Consider the following 25,474-nt stretch of genomic DNA (forward strand, 5'->3'; position numbering starts at 1 on the left):
TTATAAAAATTACTTATTAGATGATCGTAGAATAGAAGTAGAGCATTTAAGAACACCTTTGGAATAGCATTAATCATCATAAAAGGTTAGATTTTTATATAACACTATTTTGGGGGAAAATAACAGAGTTAAACTTCCCATATTACTGCAAATTTTATTTTTTATTTATATTTGCATACTTTATTTATTTACATTTTTAGACACATGTCCTCGCATATTAACAAGATGTAATGTCGGAAACAAGATTTTCTTTAAGGTTGATTTAAACAGAAGAAAACATATTCGAAACACATTCATTAAGTAATTGTATAGGCATCTGCGAGATCAAAATATCCTTATTTTAGAAAAAAATATTGTCTAATTGAGTTCTTAATGTATACGTTAAATTATAAGAATTTCTTACTGATTTTTATTTTAGAATTTATTTATGATAAACACTTTCTGGGCTCCAGTTGGCCAATATCTTTCTAATAATTGAGTGTTGTTCTTAACTTGCAAACTAATTCTAACAGAATTACTTATTTGATCCTTGTTTGAAAAAAGACGAAATACTCTCACTTAATTTGATTATTTTTAATTAATAATAGATTGATTTGTTCCCCTTGACAAGTCAATTAATCTGCGATCAATAGCAATAGCTACGTTTTCAGTACTTTGAATTTGACTTTAATGTTTGGAATTTTTACTCTCAAAGAAATTTTATTATTTATTTTAAATAATTTTTGCTATAATAGATCTAGATAACTTTGGATACTGACTTGGAAAGCTACTTAAAAATACTTACTAAAATTTTCTAATAATTCATAGCATTAATTAAATATCTTTTGCTTGGAGATAATATATAAATACCTTTTCGAATAATAAATTATTGTTTTATTATTTAGCTGCTTTAGCACAAGATTTAGGTATTTTAAATTACTCATAATGTATATATATATATATATATATATATCCCTTTTTGTTTTTAAAGTTTATATTCTGGTTATTACAGTAGGTTTTTTCGCGTTAACCTTTACCGCTTTAGTATTGTATTATTGCTTATACTTGGTGTAACATTTTTGCTTTGGAATTGCAGTATCAAATGTACCTTAAAGCATTACCGAATTTGGACTTTCCTTTTATATTTGTACAGAAGAGGAAAGGATACATAATTGAGTATATATATATATATATATATATATATATATATATATATTCATTCAATATGTTATATATGTTTTATATATGTATAGTTTGAAAAGAATAAATAGTAAAGTTAAATTAAAATAATTAAAAGTATATTAAATTATAAAAATTATTACATTATGAAGTTTAAAATTTGTTAAATTTTATATATATACATACATACACACACTCAATTATGTATCTAATACTTAGAGTTAAATAAAAGTAATAAATGCATCCATAGTCATCTCTTGGAACATAAAATTAACTGTGTATAACCAAAATTGAGTAAGAGCCGTAAGAAATAAAAGAATCTTTATCAAACATAGAAGGCATCTCAAAGTGAAGTAAATGCTCATACTGAAGCATTCTTTAATAATATTGTTGCGTGTGTATGGGTTCGTAAGAGTTTGAATGCACAAATCCGATAAAAAGTGAATAAAATGTATTAACATATCACAAGAAATATGAGAAAATGCTAGATTTTTCCTTACATATATTTGTACAATATCAAACTATCATAGAATATCACACAGAAGTTACATTTTAAACTGCTAAAACGTTAAATAGAACGCAATCCAAGGCGCTGAGAAAGCTAATGCGATTTCACCGCGAATTTGCTACAATCAACAGCAAAGTAAACAACTGAACTTAAATATTTCTCTCCGGCATTTTAAAGTTTTTAATCGTGCACAAGAATGTTCTGGTAATTTCTGTTTTCTCGAGATTTCTGAAAAGCAAAAGAGAGTAGAATTACAGTGACAGCTAACACAGCAGTCAACTGCATTTATTCACTTTAAATCTAAATTACAAGATATCTATTATCGGCCCAGCATAACAGGATGCACAAAACTGTTCCAATTTTTAGCTCAAACGGTGTTAACCCAGAAGGGATTTTAATTTTGTTTCGTCATTTTGCGTTAGTTCACTATAAACGGCGTTTAACTTTCCAAAGTGTTGCCACCAAATATTACAGCCCTGCATTATACTTAAAGAAATTAAATAATGATGAATCTGAATGCCTGCTGCCTGCATGTATGTTTCTCGCACTGCCAAAAAACAACGTACATAGAGGCATCAAATTTCGAATAACATAGTCCGCCACTCGAATATAGGAAGCCCAGATATCTGAAAGGCCATCTTTAGAATTTGTTTCATTATTTATTTCATATTTTGTATAACTTTAACGAATTTTTGATTAGCAAACTCAACGATTTTAAAGCGAGCAATGGTAATACTTTACGAAAAGAAAAAAAAAAAAAAAAAAATATTCCAGCGCTCGAGACTGTGTACTGGAAATTCTAAATATATGCTGTTTATAAATATTTTGCGATTTTGCTGTTGAAATTAATTTTATAGTTTAAGTGCGAAAAATATGATATTTAATAAATAAAGGTAACACGCAAAACATTGAAAAAACGCCAATTTGGATGCAATATAATTTTATTTATTTATTTTTGGGTTGAAATGTGTACTTTTCTTGGGTTAAAGTTCCCTTATTATACATTTTATCATTCGAAGCTAATGTAATATTATTAGTTATCAAGTCAGTTTTCCATTTTTGGTAATACGTTTCACCATCTTCTTTTGCTGCTTAGAAATATTATACCCCGCTATTACATTCATCTTTTTATATTCCTTTCTGACTTAACAACCAATAGATTTAAGATTGCCTCAAAAAAACAACATTTAAAATCGGAATTTGTCTCGCTTGCTTATAAACACTTAATTCTATGTATATTTATCTGGCACTTACGTTCCGGGTCCCCTTCGATGAGGAAGAACAGAAATGAAAGGAGAATTTTATGATGGGGTCGGACGGTGATAAACCAATTGCACACTTGAAGACTGGGTAAATAAGAGCCGGGAAAGCCAGGGCTTGCCAGAACGCCCTCCGTGAGCTCAGAGATGTTGCGGCCACAATCTGTAATTTAATAATTAATGCATAAAAACAGAATAACATAGCAGTTTGTATTTAATTTTTTTTATCTTTAAAAATCTTGAGAAAATGTTACATTTCATCTGATCCTAAATTTTTGTTTTCCTTTATTATCATAATGTTATTGAAAATCTTCCAAAATAAAAATATAAAAATAAAATAAAAGTTAAAAATATAAATAATAATTCTATATATTAAATATTTAAGTTGCTCTAGAGAGGTTTGCTATGCTTTGTTGTTTCCATCGATATGAAAATATAGTTCAGAGTAATAAAAAATAGTCCTCAGAAAACAGGAGAAACATAATATTTCAAATAAAACCTAAAATTCTGTTCTATATGAATTTGATTCTTTTCCTGCAGAAACAATTTTTCCGAAGTAGTATTCTATAGCTTACTCAGGCGAAGCTATATTATTAAATTTATTAAATAATAATAATAACAATAAAAATATGGCCATGACTTAAAATTTTCATCCTTTTGCTTTGATATCCATACAGTAATTGGTAGTGGAATTTATTCTACTTGATCCAACCCAAATAACAAATACTGAAATATTTTAAACAGGCAAATATACTGATACCACGATATCCGTCATTAATCGTTCGAGATCCTTGACATATACCAACCAAAATTTCCAGTAATAAATAATGAACAAATACCGTATTTGCCGACGTATAAGACGCACCGGCCTATAATGCGCATCCCCTTTTTTATACACAGTTTTGAAAGATGTGTAAACGCAACGTATTAATTTTATTTAAGATGTATTTTCCCGATTGGCAACAACAGTTTTTTTTTTGTTTTTTTCAGAACGATAATTTTTTGAACTGTAATGTTTTTTGAGCAGTAATGTTGACGGTAATGTTTCTGAATAAAGCAAGTATTTAACAATTAATGTTTGACGGAATGTGTTTTTAATAAATGAACTAATTAATTGCTAACATTTCAGAAGTGGGATAAACTAGAATTATTATCTAGATTTAACAACGTATTGCCTTAACGTACGCTAAGCCTAAACTGAATGTGGAAACTCGCCAAAACTAAAAGTAGAAAGGTACGTGAATTTATAAACTGTTTATGTTATGTCTAAGTATTAAACGGAAAGAACTTAAGTATAATTATTGTATTAGTATTTGAAAATTGAAGTCTAAGATGGCTTATTTGGCAAGAGGCAATGTGATTTAAAAGAATTTGCTTTGGAACTTGATGTAGATGTCCCTTCTGATATTAAAATTGTAGGCTTAAGAGATATGATTTTGAATAGTAAGAATTATAACGAAGACTTTACTAAACAAATGCTAGATAGAATTATAAATGATCGTTTAGACAGGGAAAAGTTAGAAATTTTAGAAAAAGATAAGCAAAGAGCATTTGAAATGGAAATTATAGAAAAAGATAAGCAAAGAACATTTGAAATGGAAATTATAGAAAGAGATAAGCAAAGAACTTTTGAACTTAAAAAATTGAAAATAGAAGCGGAAATCAGAAGTAGTACTGTAAATGATTCTGTTTCTTCTAATGTTAGTAGAAGTAATACTTGTGATATGAGTAAATTAATGCATAAGTATCATTTGAATAAAGGTGATATAAGTTTTTATTTAGTTTTATTTGAGAGACAGGCACAACGTATTGGGTTAGAAGAACAAAACTGGGTTTCTCAGCTGTTGGGTCTATTGCCTTATGAAATAACTAAATTAATTGCCCGTGAATCAGAAGAGAAAGCTAACGACTATAAGCACGTTAAACAACTGCTACTGAGAAAATTTAAGCCCTGAACACTTTCGGCAAAGTTTGTTGATCATATTAAAACGTTGCGTAATACGTGGAAGGACTTCACGTTTGAATTAAAAAATTATTTTGAAGAGTGGCTTACTGGATTAAATGTAACAGATTTTGACTCTTTAAAACAACTTATTCTTACTGATCAATTAAAGAAGAGGGTCCCCGCTGCTATCCGAGACCATTTCATTGATGATTGGTCTAAATTCATTAATCCTGAAGAGTTGGCTGAAAAACTAGATGAATATGAAAATATTCGGGCAGGGATAAAAGTACTTCAAGTAGAAAATAAAACTTTTAGGCATAATTCTAAGCCCAAATCTGGTTCTAAATTTTATGAAGGATCCTATAATCAGTATTCAAGACAAAGAAATGTTAACGATTCCATGCAGACAGGTGGTAATTTCAAAGTGGGCTTTAAAAACAGTTTTGATAATAAATACAATCTGAGAGATAAGTTTTATAAAACAGACGAAAGGAAAAGGGAATATAATCCTGGCATCCGCAATGAAAAGGGTGAGCTGAAATGCTTCAATAAAGGGTGAGCCGAAATGCTTCAATTGTAATGGAAATGGACATATAGCGACGGATTGTCCACAGCCTAAAAAAGAAATTATTTGCAGGAAATGTAATGAAAAGGGTCATACTTTTAAAAAGTGAACGTCTAAGAATCCAGACTTGACAAATGTTAAAAATAATTTATCCGTGAACCAGAATTCAGGTGTTTCACCAGCTGTATATTTAAAGTATGCTCGCATCTATAATGGAGAAGAAATTACTGCAATCATAGATACGGGTTCTAGTTCGTGTTTATTGAAACAGTCTGCGGCTAAGAGACTGAATCTTATTGTAAAACCTGATGTGGAGGAATTGTTTGGCTTTGGGAACCAGAATAAACCAGCCGCTAGAACATTGGGAAAAGTAACTGTTAATTTAGAGATTGATAATGTGGAAGGAAAGGACATTACAGTTCTAATTGTAGTAGATGAAATGCAACCATGCGAGTTATTAGTTCGTCGAACATGGATTGATTTACCACATATTGCATACGCCAAGATAGCTAATACCTTGCACATACGCTATGCTAATGACTGCCCATTTTCACAGTTGCAAAATGATAGCAACAACGAATTAAACTGAAGGCTTCCCAAGAAACTCAAATCGAAAGTAATACGGTTAATTTCGTGAAAGTTAAAACTGATGAAATAAATAACGGTTATGTTTTAATAAGTGGATCGGAAGATGAGTTGGGCTCATTATTGGAAGTAATACAGGGAGAAACAGTGATACCAGTCACTAACTACAGCGATCGAAAACTAATTTTGAAAGAGAATCAATGTATCGGTAGAGCTGAAGTAGCAGAATTAGTTGAACCATGTTCAGATCAGAAAACTGAAAATTCAAGTCAAAAGGAAATACTGATAATAAATAAAATTAAGAAGTTTAGGAGACCGATTACTTTAGAAGAAATTAAAGTTAATAACAATATTACGCCAAAGAGAAAACAGGAAGTTTTACATTTGATAAATGAGTATCGAGATTGTTTTGCATTAAATATGGAGGAATTAGGGTGTACAAACTTAACAAAAATGGATATTAAAGAAATTGAAGGGAGTAAGCCTATTTGCATGAAGTCGTACAAAACCAATGCCGAAGAGCATGCTTCTATAAAGAAGATAATAAATGAATGGAAGAAATATGGAATTGTTACCGATACAAGATCTCCGTATGCTAGTCCAGTTTTACTCGTAAAGAAAAAAACAGGTGAATTACGATTAGTGATAGATTACAGAAAGTTGAATTCGCAAACTGTTAAAGATAAATTTCCACTCCCTAGGATAGATGATCTTCTTGAATGTCTTAGTGAGTGTAAAGTTTTCACTACATTGGACTTAGCTCATGGATATTTACAGATTCCTTTAACTGAAGAAGCGAAACTGAAAACAGCTTTCATCACTCCAGATGATACTGGTCAATTTGAACGTATGATCTTTGGGTTAGCTAATGCACCTGCAGAATTTCAGAGACTTATGAATCAAGTTTTAGGTCCATTGCTTAATAAAGAAGTATTGTGCTATTTGGACGACACATTAATTCCGGCTAAATCTTGGGAAGAAATGATGGAAACACTTAGGAAATTGTTTGATAGATTGAGAGAAGCAATGCTGACATTGAAACTGACAAAATGCGAATTTGGAAAAGATGAAGTTGAGTATTTGGGATTTCTAATAAAATCAAATGGTATGCAACCTGGACCAAGAAAAGTACGAGCCATATTAAACTTTTCTAAACCAACCAATGAACATGAAGTTAAACAATTTTAGGTCTTACAAGTTTCTTTAGAAGGTTTGTACCGAAATACGCAGAGAAAGCTGAGCCGCGAACGAGACTGACGAGGAAGGATGAAACATTTCGTTGGAACGAAGATCAGAAAGAAGCATTCAGTACTTTAAAGGATCATTTAATTAATGAACCAATACTAGCATTATATAATCCCGAAGCAGAGACTGAAGTGCACACAGACGCGAGCAACAAAGGACTGGCAGGAATGCTGTTGCAAAAAGGTTAAGATAGAAAGTGGCATTTAGTTTATTGTGTAAGTAAAGGGACAACAGAAACAGAAAAGAATTATCATTCAAGCAAATTAGAATTAATGGCTATAGTTTGGACTTTGACACGACTTTGACAATTTTTAATTGGAATCCGATTTACGGTAATTACAGACTGCCAAGCTTTAGTTTATTTAAACGCGAAGAAAACTTCAAATCCTCGGATAGCAAGGTGGAGTAATCTGATCCAGGAATACAATCTTGAAATAAAGCACAGGCAAGGCAAAAAAATGAGTCATATAGATGCATTGAGCCGATCGCCAGTTGATCAGCCACAAGAAACATTAGACTCTATAATTGAAAACAACTTGGAAGTTTGTTTAACGCTAACGATAGATGAACAAATTCTTATGATTCAGCATTCAGATCCAGAATTACGCAAATTAATAGACATTTTAAAGAAAAAGATAAATGATAAAACGAATGCAGAGAAATATGTAACTGAAAATTACGTTGTAGCGTAGCGCGCCTCCAACTTGCACGCAACCAAGAGGTGACTGTTGAAACTGGATAAATGACAGAGTCTTGTTAAGGGATTAAGTCCCTTTTTATTCAATGTAATAAATTACAAGTGCGTTCTCTTGACGCTCACAAACTACGCCAACTCGGCGGTAAAATAAAAATAATAACCTGAAAAGAAACTAAAGACAAGACTCTAACTACGAGGCTCTCTAAAAGTAACTAACCTCACCGCGTTTTACAATACCGCTGCTAATTCAGCAAACTTGAAGATCACGTTGAACGATTAACAATTCTTCCATGCAAGTACACAGGCCGAAACGCGGGGTTCTTCAATTTCTGGCTAACTACCTCCGCGCTCGTGAAGTAAGAACAGCACACCTCGAACTCGTTTCCTTTCTATTTAACTCAGGATACTTCCGCTGATAATTTGAATCCTTGCGCGTTCTACTAAAATTTACATACTCTGGCATTGGCAATTCCAGGCGAAAGTAAGGCTTGACAGGAAAGATAGTTTAAACTTAAAACAAATGTTAGTTAAAATAAATATAAACCCTACATTTGCCGCTGCCAGAATTTGGAAAACTTGGAAGCAGGTCCTACAAACGACCTATAATTCTGAACTAACTCTCGAGAACCTCGTTTACACAATAAAAGTCTTATGTAACAAATTGTATACTAAATTTCTGTGGATACTTATAACTCTCTCTTCTTACAGCAACTTTTCCTGGACTTCATCAATCAATCTTGTGCTTTTCCTTCCAGCATCTGGAAGGAATAAGTATCAGTATCTTTCTAAATACATTATAATTTACACTTTCTTGACACAATAAATTTTTGTTTTTAAACGATTCGTTTTCCTTAGTTATTGCTTAATTCACATTCATTCAATTTTTCAAGCATTAATTTAACTTTACCCTGGCTCTCCACCATGTGTGGTGTCAAACGGGAATATTCTTACAACACTTCCCCTTAACCACCATGATTTGTTAGAATTCAACGACCAAATAGACACACCTTACTCGACATTCTACAACTCGATGAGCTACATTAACATTCTTAGAAGGTAGTGTGGTGTAGGTGGAGAACCCTACAAAACACATTCATTCTAACTTCCCCCTCATTCATCTTTAAACATACAGGCTTTCGCTCTAAAGCATGACTTTATCTACAGTTTATTACTTAAATTTTAAATTCATTGCTTTTGAGCATTTCACTTTTAGCATCTAAAATTTTTATGCTTCTAGACTAAATTCTACTTTTACATAACATTCAAGTATTTACGTACATTTACAAAATTTTAATACATATAATTTTTACAATTTACCATAAAATGAATAAGAGAAAATAAATTTTTACTTTACTCATTCTTCGCCAAGCTGGCGGCACTGAAACTAAAATTCTTATTAATACAAGAATACGAAGTTATTTTTTGTCTTCGGCCACATTTTTGGCTTTAACATAACAGAATTAGTCTTTCGACCAACAGAAAATGCTTGTTCTTAGCTTTAATACTTAAAGAATATAATACTTTTGCCTTAGCTAAATAAAGTAAAACAAAACTAAGTCTCAACTGAGACATATTGACTTTCGTCAAAACATAGAACTTCGTACTTATGCATAACGTTTCGGAACAAAATAGAAAAAAAATTTATAGAAAATTTTAACTTATTTTTGAGTTTTCGATGATTGAAACTCCGTCATTCTTTTCTGGCAATATTGTTCCCAAGTTATAGGTTTCATGGACGTCAAACTTCTTACTGACCTCCGAGTGTCGTCCACATTAGTTTTTCTTTTGCGTCTTCTGCATGCTGGCCTCTTGGCGGAGTAATCGTCGGGTTGTTGTCGTTTCCGTTTTTCCATGGGACGGCTGGTCTTGACGTCCTCCGGTCTGGAGTCCTTCTTGAATTTCTTCTGTTGTTCCTGGTATTTTTGTTCCTCCTGCTGCCGTTTCAGTTTCCGGAACGGCGGCCTTGCTGGCACCTGACTCTCTGGCCCTGGGAGCGTTCTCCTTGATGTATAATTTCTCCTGCGATACGTTGTAGGTGGTGTTTTTCTCTTTACCACGGTTTCTTTACGCGGTGCATCTGCCTTCTTGTTTTTCTTGAATGCTGGACTTTGAAAGTTTTTCTTTTTTCTTTTTGGTACCGTCGTCCGGGTTGTAGAAAGGTTAGGTCTCTCTTCAGTTCTCTGCTTCTTGGGTGGTGGAACAGTTGTTGTTATTTCTGGACCTTCTACTTCGTTTAGACTTGAGTCATGCAAGAAACTTTTAAGGATTTCAAAATCATTTGGATTATAGTATTTTTTCACCTGGTCGGGACTTGGTTTACAGATCTCCCTTCTCTCGTTTTTAAGGTATAATACGACTCATTTGATTTCCCGAATTACATAGGAGCCTTCAAATTTTGAAGCTAGCTTTGCCGTAAAATTGTCTGGGGCACTTGAAAAAGTAAATTTCCGCTTCAATACTTTATCCCCAACTTTAAAATCTGCCTCACGGCGTTTTCTATCATAATATGCTTTTTGCTTATTTCTTGCCGTATCCGACCTCTTAAGCGCCTAATCAATAAGTTTTTGCACATCTTTCTGTTTAAACTCTTGCTCTCTTTGTTGCACAAAGAATGATTTATCTAAAGGCGTAATTAACTTTCGGCCTAAAAATAATTCTGCTGGGGTTTTTCCCGTAGTATCGTGATTTGCCGTTCTTAAAGCATAAGCTAATTCATTTATGTAGCCATCCCAGTGCTTGTGATGTGTGCTCACGTAACTGCGAATTATTTTCACTATGTTTTTATTCACTCTTTCTGCTATGTTTGCCTGTGGTCTATACGGAACCATTTTGATATGGCGTATGCCAAGTCCAGTGCATATGTTTTCAAATATTTGACTAATGAATTGTTTTCCGTTATCGCTAATGACTTTTATCGGTGCACCGTATTTTAAAATGTATCTGTGTAAGAATGCATCTGCGACTGTTTTGGCTGACGCGCGTTTAAGTGGAACAATTTCTGTCCATTTTGAAAAATGATCTACTATTACTAAAAGAAAACGATTTTTATTTAACTCGCTCTGGGGCAGGGGACCAAGAAGATCTATGCCTAAAATTTCATTCGGAAATGTAGTGCGAATGCTATTTAAGTACCCGGCCGGGCTGTAATTAATATGATTTATTAACTGACATTGATTGCAGGACCTGACATACGCCGTTACTATTTTGTATAATTGCGGGAAATATACCGCCTCGCGTACCCTTTTTAAAGTCTTTCTGACCCCTAAATGACCGGCTGTTTTCGCGTCGTGTAATTCCTTCAAAATGCTTAATCGAAGCGAGGCTCGGATGACTGGTTTGTACTCAAGATTTTCGTTTGTTGTTTTCGTATAAAATAATAAATTATCTATTATTTCATAGTTTTCTGCTCTATTTCTTATCGCATCGATATCTGTGTGCTCAAAGCTTTCTGGGTCTTTCAAATATGCATAGATATTTCCAAATTCAGGATCAGCTTTCAGTTCAGTGATAATCGTATCTCTAGAATCTAAAATCTTTGAAGTCAACACAGCGCATTTAAGTTCATTTCCTTCATCGTCCAGTTTTATACGAGAAAGTTCGTCAGCTACATTGTTTTCCTTACCCGGTTTATATTTTATTGTGATATTATATTCTTGGAGTTTTAAAGCCCATCTTATTAACCTGGGCGTTAGGTTTTTTCCCGAGTAAAGTCTACCAACCGCCGCATGATCCGAAAAGACTGTTACTGGCGCTTTGCCGATATAAACTCGAAATTTGTGTACAGCCATTAATACGGCTAATGTTTCTCTTTCTGTAGCTGTATAATTCCTTTGTGTCTGATTCAACGTTTTACTAAAAAATGCCAGAGGATGGCTATTTTGCATAAGAACCGCACCCACCGCATAGTCTGACGCATCTGCTGCAATTTCCAGGTTTTCGTCCACCTCCGGGAATTTTAAAACAGGGGCATTGATGAGCGCTTCTTTTAATCTTTCAAATGCTGTATTTGCTTCCGCTGTCCATGTAAATTTACCTCTCTTTCTTTTGATTACTAAGAGTGGTTCAACAATATTAGCGAAATCTTTTATGAAAGACCGATAGTAAGAACATAACCCAAGGAAAGAAGAAAGTTTCTTGGCGGTGTTGGGCGGTGGGAAATTCTTGATGGCTTTAATTTTTGAATCTTGCAATTCTATACCCTTTTGCGAAATTTTATAACCGAGATATTTAAGTTCTTTAGTTGTGAACTTGCATTTTGAGGCGTTAATTGTAAGACCGGCCTCTTTTAATAATTTAAAAACTTGTTCTAGATCATTAATGTGTTGTTCCAACGTACTACTCGTTATAATTATATCATCTAGATAAATTTAAGTTGATTTTCCTAGGACAGGCTTTAGAACAATGTCCATAGCTCTCTGGAATGTTGATGACACAACCCAAAGGGCATGCGTAAAAATGCATAAGTGTCCGATTTTGTTATAAACGCGGTTTTATGTATGTCTTCGGGTCTCATAGCTATTTGATAGTAGCCAGACGTTAAGTCCAAAGTAGACATATATCTCGTCGATTTGATCTGTCTAATGATCTCGTCTATAACCGGCAAAGGGTAAACTGGGAATTTAGTTATGCTATTTAGTTTTCTATAATCGATAGCAAACCTCCAAGCCCTTTTATCCGAAGGAGGAAACTCGTTCTTTTTCCTACATAGTACGATTGGACTCGCGTACTTACTATTTATGGGCGTTATTATTTTATTCTTTAACATCTCCTGAATATGTTCTTCGATGATTACGTCTTTTTGTTTGTCATAACGGTAAGGTTTAGTCCTACAAGGTTTTTCGGCAGTTAATTGTATCTTATGCGTAACTATTTGACAATTTCCCGGCTTTTCTGAAAACAAGTTAGAAAAATTACTCACCACTTGCTGTATTGCTTGCCTTTCATGGTCATTCAGATGGCTAAGGTCCACTTGCGGTTTCTCCACAGGTTCCACCACCCTCTGGTCCATCTCCAGCACCACGGAACTGTCTTGAAAATTCAGCGTGGCCCTCGCGGCCCTTAAAAAGTCCATACCTAAAATAAGAGGATTTTGCAGATTCTTCACTACAAAAATTAATACTTTGAGGCTTTCGTCTTTTACCTGTATGTTTAATGATAATTTCCCGATGCAGTGACATGTTTTTCCTTGCGCCGCTATAATTTCCGTATTTTTGGTTTTATATAATCGTACCCTATAAAAATTCTTTTTGAAGAAATTTTCGCTCATAAAATTTCCTTCTGCTCCTGTATCGATGAGGGCTTCTACTGGTACATCGCCAACCAGGACTTGTATAATTGGTAGATGTGAGTTTTTTACGATGACCGTATTTAAATGTCTTTTTGAGGGTTTTTTTTAAAACTTCCGGGGTCTGGACCCTCCCTTTCACAGGCCCCTCTACTCGTTTAAAGCTTTCCTTTCAATTTGTGCCTTCTGGGTACGCGGGTGTTTATTTTCGAATTTTCTTTTTGGGACTTGACCTTCGAGGTTCGATGAGTTAGCTTGATAGGTCTTTCCCCCATAAGAGCGATTTCCATTTCTGGTTTCCTCATTTGAAGATTTCCTTCGGGTACTTTGAGAATACGTTGCCCCTCTAGCTTTTTCCTCTATTCTGCGATTTTGAAACTTCACCGCCAATTCGAAGAGCTCCTGCAATGTGCTTGGGTTTCTAATTTCGAAGTAGTCTTGAACAGCGGGTAACAATCTTGGTAAGATTATTTCAATAATCCCCGCATCGGGTTTCTTCCCATACAGCATATCCGTCAGCTTAATTTTTCGTAGAATAAAGTCCGTCAATTTTTCTATATCCCGTTGATAGAAACTATATAGTTCGGCTTCCAGCCTTGCTCGATCTTTCACTATGGGGAAGGCCTTTACTAACGATTTTTTGAAATTTTCAAATGTATATGTTCCAAATTCCCCTAATAAAAATTTGCCTATATATTTCCACCATAGCGCGGCCTGTCCTCTTAGTGCGGATGTGGCGATGGCAACTTTTTGTCTTTCAGGCACAGGGTAGAGCTGAAAGTGATTTTCTAGGCCTTCTAGAAATATCACCACCGAATTTTTTCCGTCGAAATTGACGTTTGGCTTGATTGACGCTCTCAAAGTCTGGACCAGGTATCCAAATCCTTCCAATTGGCTTGTCATTTCTTGGTGTATTCCAGCGGTTTCCATCCGATTTTCGGCCATTTCAGTTCGATAAGTGCTCGGGCGCCAATGTAGCGTTGCGCGCCTCCAACTTGCACGCAACCAAGAGGTGACTGTTGAAACTGGATAAATGACAGAGTCTTGTTAAGGGTTTAAGTCCCTTTTTATTCAACGTAATAAATTACAAGTGCGTTCTCTTGACGCTCACAAACTACGCCAACTCGGCGGTAAAATAAAAATAATAACCTGAAAAGAAACTAAAGACAAGACTCTAACTACGAGGCTCTCTAAAAGTAACTAACCTCACCGCGTTTTACAATACCGCTGCTAATTCAGCAAACTTGAAGATCACGTTGAACGATTAACAATTCTTCCATGCAAGTACACAGGCCGAAACGCGGGGTTCTTCAATTTCTGGCTAACTACCTCCGCGCTCGTGAAGTAAGAACAGCACACCTCGAACTCGTTTCCTTTCTATTTAACTCAGGATACTTCCGCTGATAATTTGAATCCTTGCGCGTTCTACTAAAATTTACATACTCTGGCATTGGCAGTTCCAGGGGAAAGTAAGGCTTGACAGGAAAGATAGTTTAAACTTAAAATAAATGTTAGTTAAAATAAATATAAACCCTACAACGTCTTGAAGAATAATCGATTGTTTCGTAAAGTGAAAGATCAGGAAAAGGAGAAATTGTTATATGTCATACCTAAATCGATGAGAAAAGGTATTGTAGTAAAATTTCACGATCTTTTGGGACATTTTTCAGCAGACAGAACTGTTGCCAAAATCAAAGAATCATACTGGTTTAAAGTAATGAAACGATATGTTATGCGTCACATTTCGATGTGTTTCGAATGCCTAGTAAATAAAATGCCTAGTGGTAAGAAACAAGGAGTACTGCATCCAATTAGACCTGGTAGAAGACCTTTTGCAATTATACATATAGATCATTTAGGACCATTCGTAAAAAGTTCAAGAGGAAATACATAATTATTTGTAATAATTGATAATTTTAAGAGATTTATACGCTTATATTCTATAAAAAGTACTGCAACCAAGTATGTGTTAGTTGCATTGAAGAGTTTTGTAGATGAATTTGGGTTACCAGAAAAACATATCAGCGATAGAGGAACATGTATCACAGCGAAGGAATTTCGAGAGTACTGTCAAAATAATGGAATCAGTCATACACTCAATTCAACTCAACATCCAAGTGGTAATGGAATGGTGCAAAGAGCAAATCGAACAATTTTGGCTACGATTAAAACGAGTATGGAAAATCCGAATCAGAGAGACTGGGACAAAAAGATTAAGGAATGCGAAAGAAATCTAAACAATATGATAAATAAGACTACAAATAAAACTCCTTTCGAAATGCTTCACGGTTATTCACCAAAATTTAACGACGGATTGATGAGGATGATTACAGATGAAGACGCAGATGAATGGGAGAATCCAGTAATCTTACAGGAGAAATAGTAGTTATGAGAAGAGTACCTAAATCAACTGGAGAATCAACCAAAACACAACAAAAGTATCGAGGACCTTTAGTAGTTACAGAAGTTTTACCAAGTGATACCTATAGAGTGACTCAATTAGAAGAGAAGGTGAAAGGACATTTCTTTAGTACGACAGCTCATGTGAGCCAATTAAAGTCATGGCAGTGTCAAGCTGAATCAGAAGAAGACGGTGATGATGGTGATGACATTAGTGTTACTGGGGATAACGATAACAACACGCCGCATATTGCTAAAACTAGGACACGGAAAAAGAATAGAAAACGACGGTGAATCTATATGACAGCTAAAGACTATCGAACTATAAACATTAATATTACAGATTTAATTTTTTTAAATATAAGTTCTTAATGTTCCGAGGTCGTAACTAAGTCAGGATGCCCGAATGTAAACGCAACGTATTAATTTTATTTAAAATGTATTTTCCCGATTGGCAACAACAGTTTTTTTTCTTTTTTTTTTTTTTTTTTTTTTTTTTTCAGAACGATAATTTTTTGAACTGTAATGTTTTTGAGCAGTAATGTTGACGGTAATGTTTCTGAATAAAGTAAGTATTTAACAATTAATTTTTGACGGAATGTATTTTTAATAAAGGAACTAATTAATTGCTAACAGATGAAACTTTATCACTGATCATTATAATGAATTTAGACAGTATTTTAAATACAAAGTAATACTTTCCGAAAACACCCAATCAGTCTGGGAAAGAACACCTTTTAATCTCCTTCGTCAAAACCCAGACACTCATCTCAATAGCTAAATGAAGAGTCACTTGAAACCACTTCTAAATCAACATCTGAGTCCTCATCCACAAATTGTCCTCTGTACCATCCCGTGCATTACTAATGCCAGACTCCTTAAATGATTTAACCATTTCTGTTTTTACAGCATCTCACGAAACTTTAATCCATTCACAAGCGACGTATCGACGTATAAAGACGCAGTATCGGTGTATACGCACCCCGTTTTTCAGACCTATTTTCAATGAAACAAAGTGCATCTTATAAACCGGCAAATACGGTAATTAATTCGTTCTTAGAAAAGGGATCCTATTGTAATAATTATAACACTGTTTAATACTAAAATACAAGTGCAGTTGGTTAACAACATGCCGTACATTAATGAAATACTGTACATAAACATTTTTTCTGTCATCTAGATCAAAAGCAATTGCTAAACATAATCTAAAGTCTCTGAGGTTTGTTTGGTAACCAATTTCACTATTTACGCAACGATGGCGTCTAATAGTGTCTTTGATTTCAACAATCATAGATATCGTCATTCTCATTATATAGTATGCAGTATTCAATGCACACCCCCTTCATACTTTTTAAAGATCTCTTTTTACACCTCTTCCCTAACCACATTCTTTGTGGCTGAATCTTCTCCTTAAATTTCTTAAAACTCATCGTTAACCTATATGCAAAAAATATATAATCACGTGAAAATTTAGAGTTTACTTTTGTTAATTAACTGAATAGTAGCAATAGGAGTAGCTCATGGACAGTCTTAGCATTGTCTTGAAAGCCTAAGTAAAAGTAGAGCTAGCACTCTCGACTCATTGAAATCGAAAACAGATGGAGTATCCCAAACAAAGTTCTTCGCGTCTAAATATGAACACACTCCAAGTTGGATGTATTTCAAAGCAATGTAAATCAAGGTACCACTGTAGTGTCCTTTTGTTGGTTGGTAAAAATGCTCCTAATTTTTAATAATATATAAAAACTTCGCTTAAAATCTGAATTAAAATGTAATATAATGCTATATAAAATCAAAATAAAATATCAGAACATCGGATTCAGAAATTCATTCGTTATCATTATACGAAACTGCTAGTCAGAAGTATCAACTGAGATTTAAATTTTTAAATAGTAATTAGATATTTGTAAACTTGAGGATGGCAACCGCCGTTGATTCCCCTAGCGCATGCGCATGATAAGCAAGTTCTCTGCTGCGTAATACTTTTCTATGTAGTTAGCCAACGTCAATGGTGAGTATCCGCATGTAGGCGAGACGTGCTAAGCGCTGTTTAATATCATGTTTCTACTCTGTTGTTCAACTACTTTATAGCTTATATAAATGTTTATCATGTATATGGAAGACGTCATTTTATTCTTCACCTGAGGATGGCATTTATTATAAAAATTATCTTATTGAAGATGTAACAATTATTTTCAGATTTTACTAGCATTTCGGTCTTGACTCAACCCTATTTTATATCTCTTGACGCAAGTTCGGATTTCCTCTCACATCATAAAATCATGCCAATGTTGTTCTGAATATAGTTGCAGACTCAGTATCTTCTAAGCTAATAGTATTATTTCATATTTTAAAGCTGTATGTAAACCAGGTATAGCTCAGATCCAAGTCCGTGAAATTAACCAATACTGACTGCTGAATTCAGTGAGCTATGCTTGTATAAATAAGGATGCAGTTAGTCTTTATTTCCAGAGTATGTCTAGTTCCAGTGTAGTTAGGTAAACTGTTGCAAATAAGCTTAGGAGCTGTAGTTGCTGTTAGCAGCTTTATTTCGCCAAACCTTTTATGTTGAACGCATCTGTTCCTATGATATCTAAATAAACCTTTATTCTTGGTCTAACTGAACCTCTGAATTCTTTATCTCACAACAAATTTAAAGAACGCTAAATAACTTAAGCCGTATATATACGTTAAAAATATTACTCATGATATCTTTATGTACACGGAAATGCATTTTGAAATCTGTCCAGTCATTTAATGGAGTATATATATTAGATGAAAGGTTATAAATTGGGAGGGTCATTCTGGAATTATATTAAACAAAATACCACATACACGTAGTTTTGGAGGGAATTCAGGATTTCAGAAGCAGACCGAATTTCGTCACCTCTAACTTACTGAAAACTAAATCCCGCTTCGCTTCATAACATAGATAGTAGATCTACTGGTGGTAGGTGATTTACGAATTTAGAGGTAGTGCAGATCAATCGAGAGTAATTTAAGTCTTATTTTGTAATTATTTGATATTAATCTACAAAATAAATAGCTCCATTTTAATATAAAATTTTCATTTGGCTTGTTCATGCGTTTGTAAACAGGTAGTTGCTTAAACCTAGATCTTGAAGAACCTAAAGTAATTACGTGTATTACCTATAAAGCTAAGTGATAAAATCAAGTTAATTTCCCGCCACAGAAAACTAAACTAAAGAAAACTAAAATATTTAAAAATATGTATATAATTACGCAACAACTCAGTATACACTTTGAATCTAAAAATTATTTCTCATACACCAATTTTCTTCGGAATTTAACTTGTCAATCAGTAAATAATGACTTACCAACATATCGCGTGACTGCGGGAAAGAACTCATAGGTGGCTGTGAATCCCGATGCTACTCCCTTGTCATCTGTGTGCAAAATGACTTTCATTGCGTCCACTCCGACTTCAGACATGATAGGTCCTGGAGCGGTGCGTCCGCAATACCGGCCCAACTTCCTTTCGCGGCCAGAAGGGTAGACTTCGTAGATTTCTAACCAGTCTTCCTGGCATATCTCGCTGCATAGAGAAATAAAATTCAGCAATGATTCACAAATTTCAAGTACCTAAGATACAAAACATTTACTTCCTGCATTTTGTCATATACTTCGCAGATGTCTAGCTAATTTTCCTGACATATCTCGCTGCACACAGAACATAATATTCAGCGATATTTCACAAAGATAAAATACCTTTGATACAAACTAACTAATTAAATAAATAAAAATAATTAATTAAAAATTCCTGTATTTAAAGTCTTAATTCACTTGTTAATTGTTTAAAATTGTGATTGCCACACAGAATTAAATTAAATTAAAGAACACGCCAAAGAACAAAAATTAAAGTCATGAGCAATACGAATATGGTTTAGCATATGTAAATTTGCAGGATTATAGTTTCGAAGTTTAAATCAAACATTCTTCTTCAGGACTTTTGAAATTATAAACCTGAAAAATTTACTTACGGAGTGCCGAGTCTTGCTGTTCATTACTAGTATCTAGTAGAGAGGGATGAAATTTATCGCCCTATGCTTAAGTCATGTCACCCGGGTAAGCAAAAAATGGCTTCTTTATACTATTATGTATATCACGCCCTCAAAGATTATTCCTCAGAACTTTTGCTTATTAATGAACTCAGTTATCTGGTATCAGCTACCACTAACTGAGGGTTTTCTTCCGTGGTCATTGAGAGAACCTTTAAAAATTTTCAGCTTACCATCAAAAAAACATATTCCACTATTAGAAATAACATTAATAACCTTGTCATCCTTCCATTTCATCGTTCAGTCAGTTATAAAAGCGCGTGGATTCTCCAGAAGCTCAATTTTCAAGTCATTTCTCGCCTATCAATAAAATCCGTTGTTTCGATTCTAAAAGATTCCATTTCTGAATATAATGCTAGATGAATTTATAGCATATCGTGTCATGTGGTTTGTGGTGTATCGGCCATATTTAAAAGAACGTTAAAGTTTCATATGAATCGTTCGAATCTAACGGTCGAAGAGGTGAAATTAACAAGTCTTCGATAGCTAATCATAGCTGGAAATTTAATTATAATTTTCCTTTTGGATCTGCAAAAATTACTCAGAGAGCTTCTTTAATTGGTTGATTGGATTTTCTGGAAAGTTTTTCACATTTACAAAGATTTATCTTGTTTAGTTGATGACTTTAAATCGATACAATCCTTCCTAACTCTTTTGAAATGCTATAAACATAATTTTTCTATTTCTTTAATATTTTTGCTGACGGATGGCGCTACCTTCTCGCTACCTAACAATTAAAAAAGGCAAATCATTCTTCATCATGAAAATGCGAACTCTCACACATCGGCCCAAACAAAGGAATTATCGACAGTCCAAAATATCGAACTGATGAATCATCCGCCGTACAGCCCTGATTTGGCACCCAAAGAACTTTATTCCTGCTCATCAAAAATAAATTACATGGTCAGCGATTTGCGACAACCGAAGAAGCGATTGATGCATTCAAAACGAATGTTTTGGAGTTATCTCATTCGGAGTGGAAAAGTTGCTTTGAAAATTGGTTCAAACTTATGAAAATGTGTATTAATCTTCATGGAGAATATTTTGAAAAACAATAAAACCAGTTTTTATCATAAACATTTGTGTTTTCAATATTAAGCCAGAAATGCAGCGACAAAACTTTTGAATTATGAGGCATACAAAAGTTTGTGGTAAAAGTATATAATCACATTAGAAACATCATAGACAAATATACTCGAATTTCTAGGGCTTCATTTGCGTATTCACTGGCTTGAATATGCGAAAAAGCATACGGAATATTTTTCTCGTATAATATCACTAAAACGTTTAACTTAAACATCAGGAAGAAAACTTGAACGTTCAAAATAGGAAATTCAGTGGAGATTAAAAGCACGTAGTAATAGGTAACAGATTTTTAAACATATAGATGAATAACTAGTATTTTATTTACCTTTTATGAAAACGTATTCATAGTTTTTCATGGGAAAAAAACATTTGAAACTTCGAAACTTTTAAGCCATATGTCTGCAACATAACCGTCGTGCGAGATTTATTTTTGTCTTTATTTTGTGCGAGATTAATTTTTGAAATTATGCTTTTCAGATGACTGAGATATACTGTTTTGTACTGGTTTTTATTGCCAGAGCAATACTTCCCAGTCATGCAAAGAGTTTCATGTGGAGCCTGGTAATAGAAAATTCCTTATTGAGGGGAGAAATAAGAGGTAGAGTAGATGACATTTAACCGGAAGTTGCTTTATTTTCTACCACAATATTTTGCACGGTGATGTATCCCGTCTTGCAGTTTTTTCTGCGAAGTGTTTTGCTTGGATATTTTTGTCATGATAGTTTCGCTAGTAACAGTTATTATTAACTATAACTTAATAATCTTCTCCGTCAAAAGAATATCAGTAAATGTATAACAATAGACGGTTAATTTTTATTATTCTATAGTTTACCATTATATCAATATATCAAATCAATTTTATTATATTACATTATTTATTTTACAAATGTTTCAGGTTTTTACACATTGTACCTTTTCTTAAGCTTTATACAAAGGGTTTGGGCGAAAGCCCATTGTTTTTAAATGTTTCTTATGTATGACATTTCCTTTCAACTTCATACATCGGCAAGAAAAACAATATTCTAATTAAATGTTTAGACAAAATTCTTATATTTTATGCTTAAGAAGGAAAATGTTATTTCTGTGACTGTTATTTTTCCATAGAAACTGGTTTTTACGTTTCCTACGGAAATATATTAGGAAACAAATTACTAGCATAAGTACTCACTTGTATCCATAGGCTTCAATTTCCATTTTAGTCTTGAAGTAATTGAAAACTAAATTAACTTGCTCTCCCGTCAGCCCGAAAAAATAATACTCACACTGCATGGTGGAAGGGTAATTGGCTGGATAGTGGGGAGAGTTGAAATCTCCCGTTTTTTGGCTTTCGCTGCGGTAAAAAAACTGGCACGATCCGTTTGGGGACGCAGTACCAGGCACTTGGTAATCTGAAATTAATTAAGATACAATAACACGCCGAACAAAATTTGACTTCTAAATTAATCTAAATCAACAAATTTATATGAATGACTTAATTAAAATTTATTTCTACATGTATTGTGCCAATTAGTTTAAGCTTTACTAAGAATCTAAGAATTAAGCGTAATTTAAATATTATTGAGTACTATGCAATTTATTTAAATAATCTATTTTCATTTTCGTTCCATATATTTGTTCGATATATGTAGTTATATATATATATATATATATATTTGTAATAATAAAATTCCATAGTCAAGAATACACTTAAAATTCTAACTGCATGTTCTTTTCATTTTTAATCACGACGTTCTCTTATTTAAAAGTACGTGGAATTAAATTCACAGCCACGTAGTCAAGTTGTTTTTCTCGCCTTTTCTAACGTACAGTTATAGAATGTTCTGGAAATATTTAAAGCGAACTGGATTGGCTGACGTCATTTCTTGGAAGCTCCGCCTTTCCAGAGGCTATAAAAGGACTCGCAAAAGAATACCGGGGACTTTTCTTTAATGCCACAAATGCAGTAAACTTCATACAAAAAGTTTTTAGTAATTCTTTTTTATTTACTTCGAAGATCAGATTTTTGTAATTGCTTCTTCCCTGAAATATAATAAATGGATCCTGTTTTTTAAACTTATCGTCTGATAATTTAAGCTACGACTACATCTATGATTCTTCACTAAACTATTTATTCCAGACAAAAGCTGGTACATCACAAGGAGTCGGCAGGATGAATGTACCCAAAAGAAAAGTAACTCCAATGGAAGATAAAGAACTTTTTAAGTGCAAGTTGTGTCTGTTTTTTACAACTGAAGAATTGTGAATGGTGATACAGCTTTGTCTTCGAATAGTGAGCGCGTCTCATAGTTAGAACCACATGATTTGGATATCGTCTGCTGGAAAGAAGCTGAAGAATTTCAATCATTTATGCTGTGTTTTTTTAGCAGCAAACAAACGAGCAGGATTAAATAGTGTACTCAACAGCCAAGTAAGGACATATTTTAAGAAATTATTCTTTCTCAGTGTGTGAACTAAGTAATTACGAGTTTATTTAAATTTCAAGTCTTATTCTAATTAATAGCATTCTAAGTAAGATTTGATATTATCCTGAAATGTGTAGTGATAATCATAAAATTTTAAAATACAAAATTTTTATTGAAGTCTATTATTCTATGAAGTGTTGATAATACTCCGAAGAGATTTTGGTTTTAAAAAAAATATTTTAACTATTGTAAAAATATTTTGAGAAAAGTGCACGTTTTTGTTCTCAAGAAAATTTTAAAGTTTCAGTTATGTCGACAAATCAGGAACCCGTTAATTTTGACGATTCACTGAACGTGAATCAAAATACAATAAATTTAAATATTATTCCATTTGAAGATTCTAAGGACAGTGACATAATTTCTTGGTTAGGTTATTTTAGCAAAGTCTGCCAAAATAAGGACGAAAATTGGAAACTTCAAAATATTTCTCGTTACATTAAGGGAAAAGCCCTCTGGCTCTATATTAAAAATTGCCATGAGCTAAAAACTTACTCAGAATTTGAACAAATATTAAAAGAAAACTTTATCGATCCCACCTTAACTACTTTCGGCGACTTCGCTAATTGAAAATATAAAGCCAGAGAACTTTCGAAAGAAAATGGAAGTGGGTAAGCGGCTTAATTTGGATAAATCAATTATTTTAGAAGGTTTGACAGATGGTTTTCCAACGAACTTAAAGTCTTTGATGATTGTTCAAAGTCCCTCTGATCCGAGAAGTTGGCTAGAACAAGCCCACAAACTTCGACAAATTCATGAATTTAAAGATGAAAATTCACAAAATTATAACAGAGATAGGAATAGTCAACAATTCAGACAAGCTAATTTCCGAAATAATAACCGTCAGTTTGTTGCTAATCGACCCAATCCATCTAATTACATAGTTTTCAAAAAATTGGAAATAAATTTAACAGCAATAACAACGAAAGAAAGTTGTAAGTCACCATACTAATAGTAATTTTGACGGTATCGCCCCATCACCTTGTAGAATATGTACCAAAAAAGGGATACCAAATTGTTATCACTGGGCTCAAATCTGCCCATTCAGAAATGAGAACAACAAAACTGAAACTAATTCTAATGTGGAAAACAAAAATTCGGGGTCTGATTCTTCGGGAATTTGACAACTAAGAATTAAGGGATTTTTATCCCATTGCAGATCAGTGCACTGTGTCGTGGACACTGGCGCGACATTGTCTATCATCTCAAAAAAAATCTGCAAACGATTTACAGTTAAAAATTCAAAAGGTAAACGGTATTAAAATTAGGCAAACTAAAAGAAATTTTTCTATTGATAAAATGTGTAGATTACAAATGAAAATTGGAAATATTATTAAACTAATTAACTTGTTAGTGTTAGATACTAATTTAGATTATAATCTTTTGGGTTTAAATGAATGTAAATTATTTGAATTAAAAACTGATTGTAGTAATTTAGTGGTAACTCAAAGAAATGAAAACATTTCAAATTCTGTGAATGTAAATAACAGAGTTTCTTTGCATGTACAGCTTGATCAAGTACTTGAAAAAAAAAAACAGTAATGTAATGCCATCAGTTAAGACAAAACCTAGAAGTAATATCTCTGAGGTAATAAGTGTCGATGAAAATAATATATCTAATGAAAATAATGTGTCTAAAGGTATAATAGTTAATGGAAGTAATAAGTCTAATATTATGAAGTTTAATGATGATAAGATGTCTAAGGTAACAAGGGTTAATTTAAATAATGAAAGTAATGTAAAACTAAAAAGTCAAAAAATGATGTGAAAAAACAAACTAGTGAAATAACAACAGATTCAGAGAGTATGGAGAAAGAAAACACTGAATTAATTAAATTGTTATATAAATATAAGAATGTGTTTTCCAATAATAAATATGATGTAGGTAAAATTAACATTGAACCACAACGAATTAACTTGACTTCTGATTTGCCTGTCACTTTAAGACCTAATCGAACTTCTCCTAAGGAAGAAGAAGAAATTAGACGACAAATTGATCAATTATTAAAAAATGGACTTATTAAAGAAAGTAGTAGTCCTTATGCATCCCCAGTAACTTTAGTATTAAAACGCGATGAGGGCAAAAAAAACAGAATGTGTATTGATTATCGTACGTTGAATGCTTTAGCAAAGACTGATGCTCAACCCCTACACCGGATAGACTTTTTATTAGACAAATTAAGTAATGCAAATGTTTTTTTCTA

The 25,474-nt window shown here is 33.2% G+C and overlaps 1 protein-coding gene across 3 annotated transcripts in view; it reads right to left on the minus strand.

Moving 5' to 3' along the window:
* The window catches only part of LOC118183122 (cubilin-like), a 501,423-nt gene that overhangs the window by 24,966 nt on the left and 450,983 nt on the right, over positions 1–25,474 (minus strand). For all 3 annotated transcript variants that reach the window (XM_085813677.1, XM_085813678.1, XM_085813679.1), the window contains exons 10-12: positions 21,980–22,199; positions 18,985–19,202; positions 2,921–3,088 (exon numbers count right to left, since the gene is read on the minus strand). In XM_085813677.1, coding sequence (XP_085669803.1) covers positions 2,921–3,088; positions 18,985–19,202; positions 21,980–22,199 — 606 coding nt within the window. The remainder of the gene's footprint in view (positions 1–2,920; positions 3,089–18,984; positions 19,203–21,979; positions 22,200–25,474) is intronic.

Source organism: Stegodyphus dumicola, chromosome 3 (assembly GCF_044657685.1).
Source record: "Stegodyphus dumicola isolate Sdum_Otavi_A_Nest chromosome 3, ASM4465768v1".
NCBI classification, from domain to species: domain Eukaryota; kingdom Metazoa; phylum Arthropoda; class Arachnida; order Araneae; family Eresidae; genus Stegodyphus; species Stegodyphus dumicola.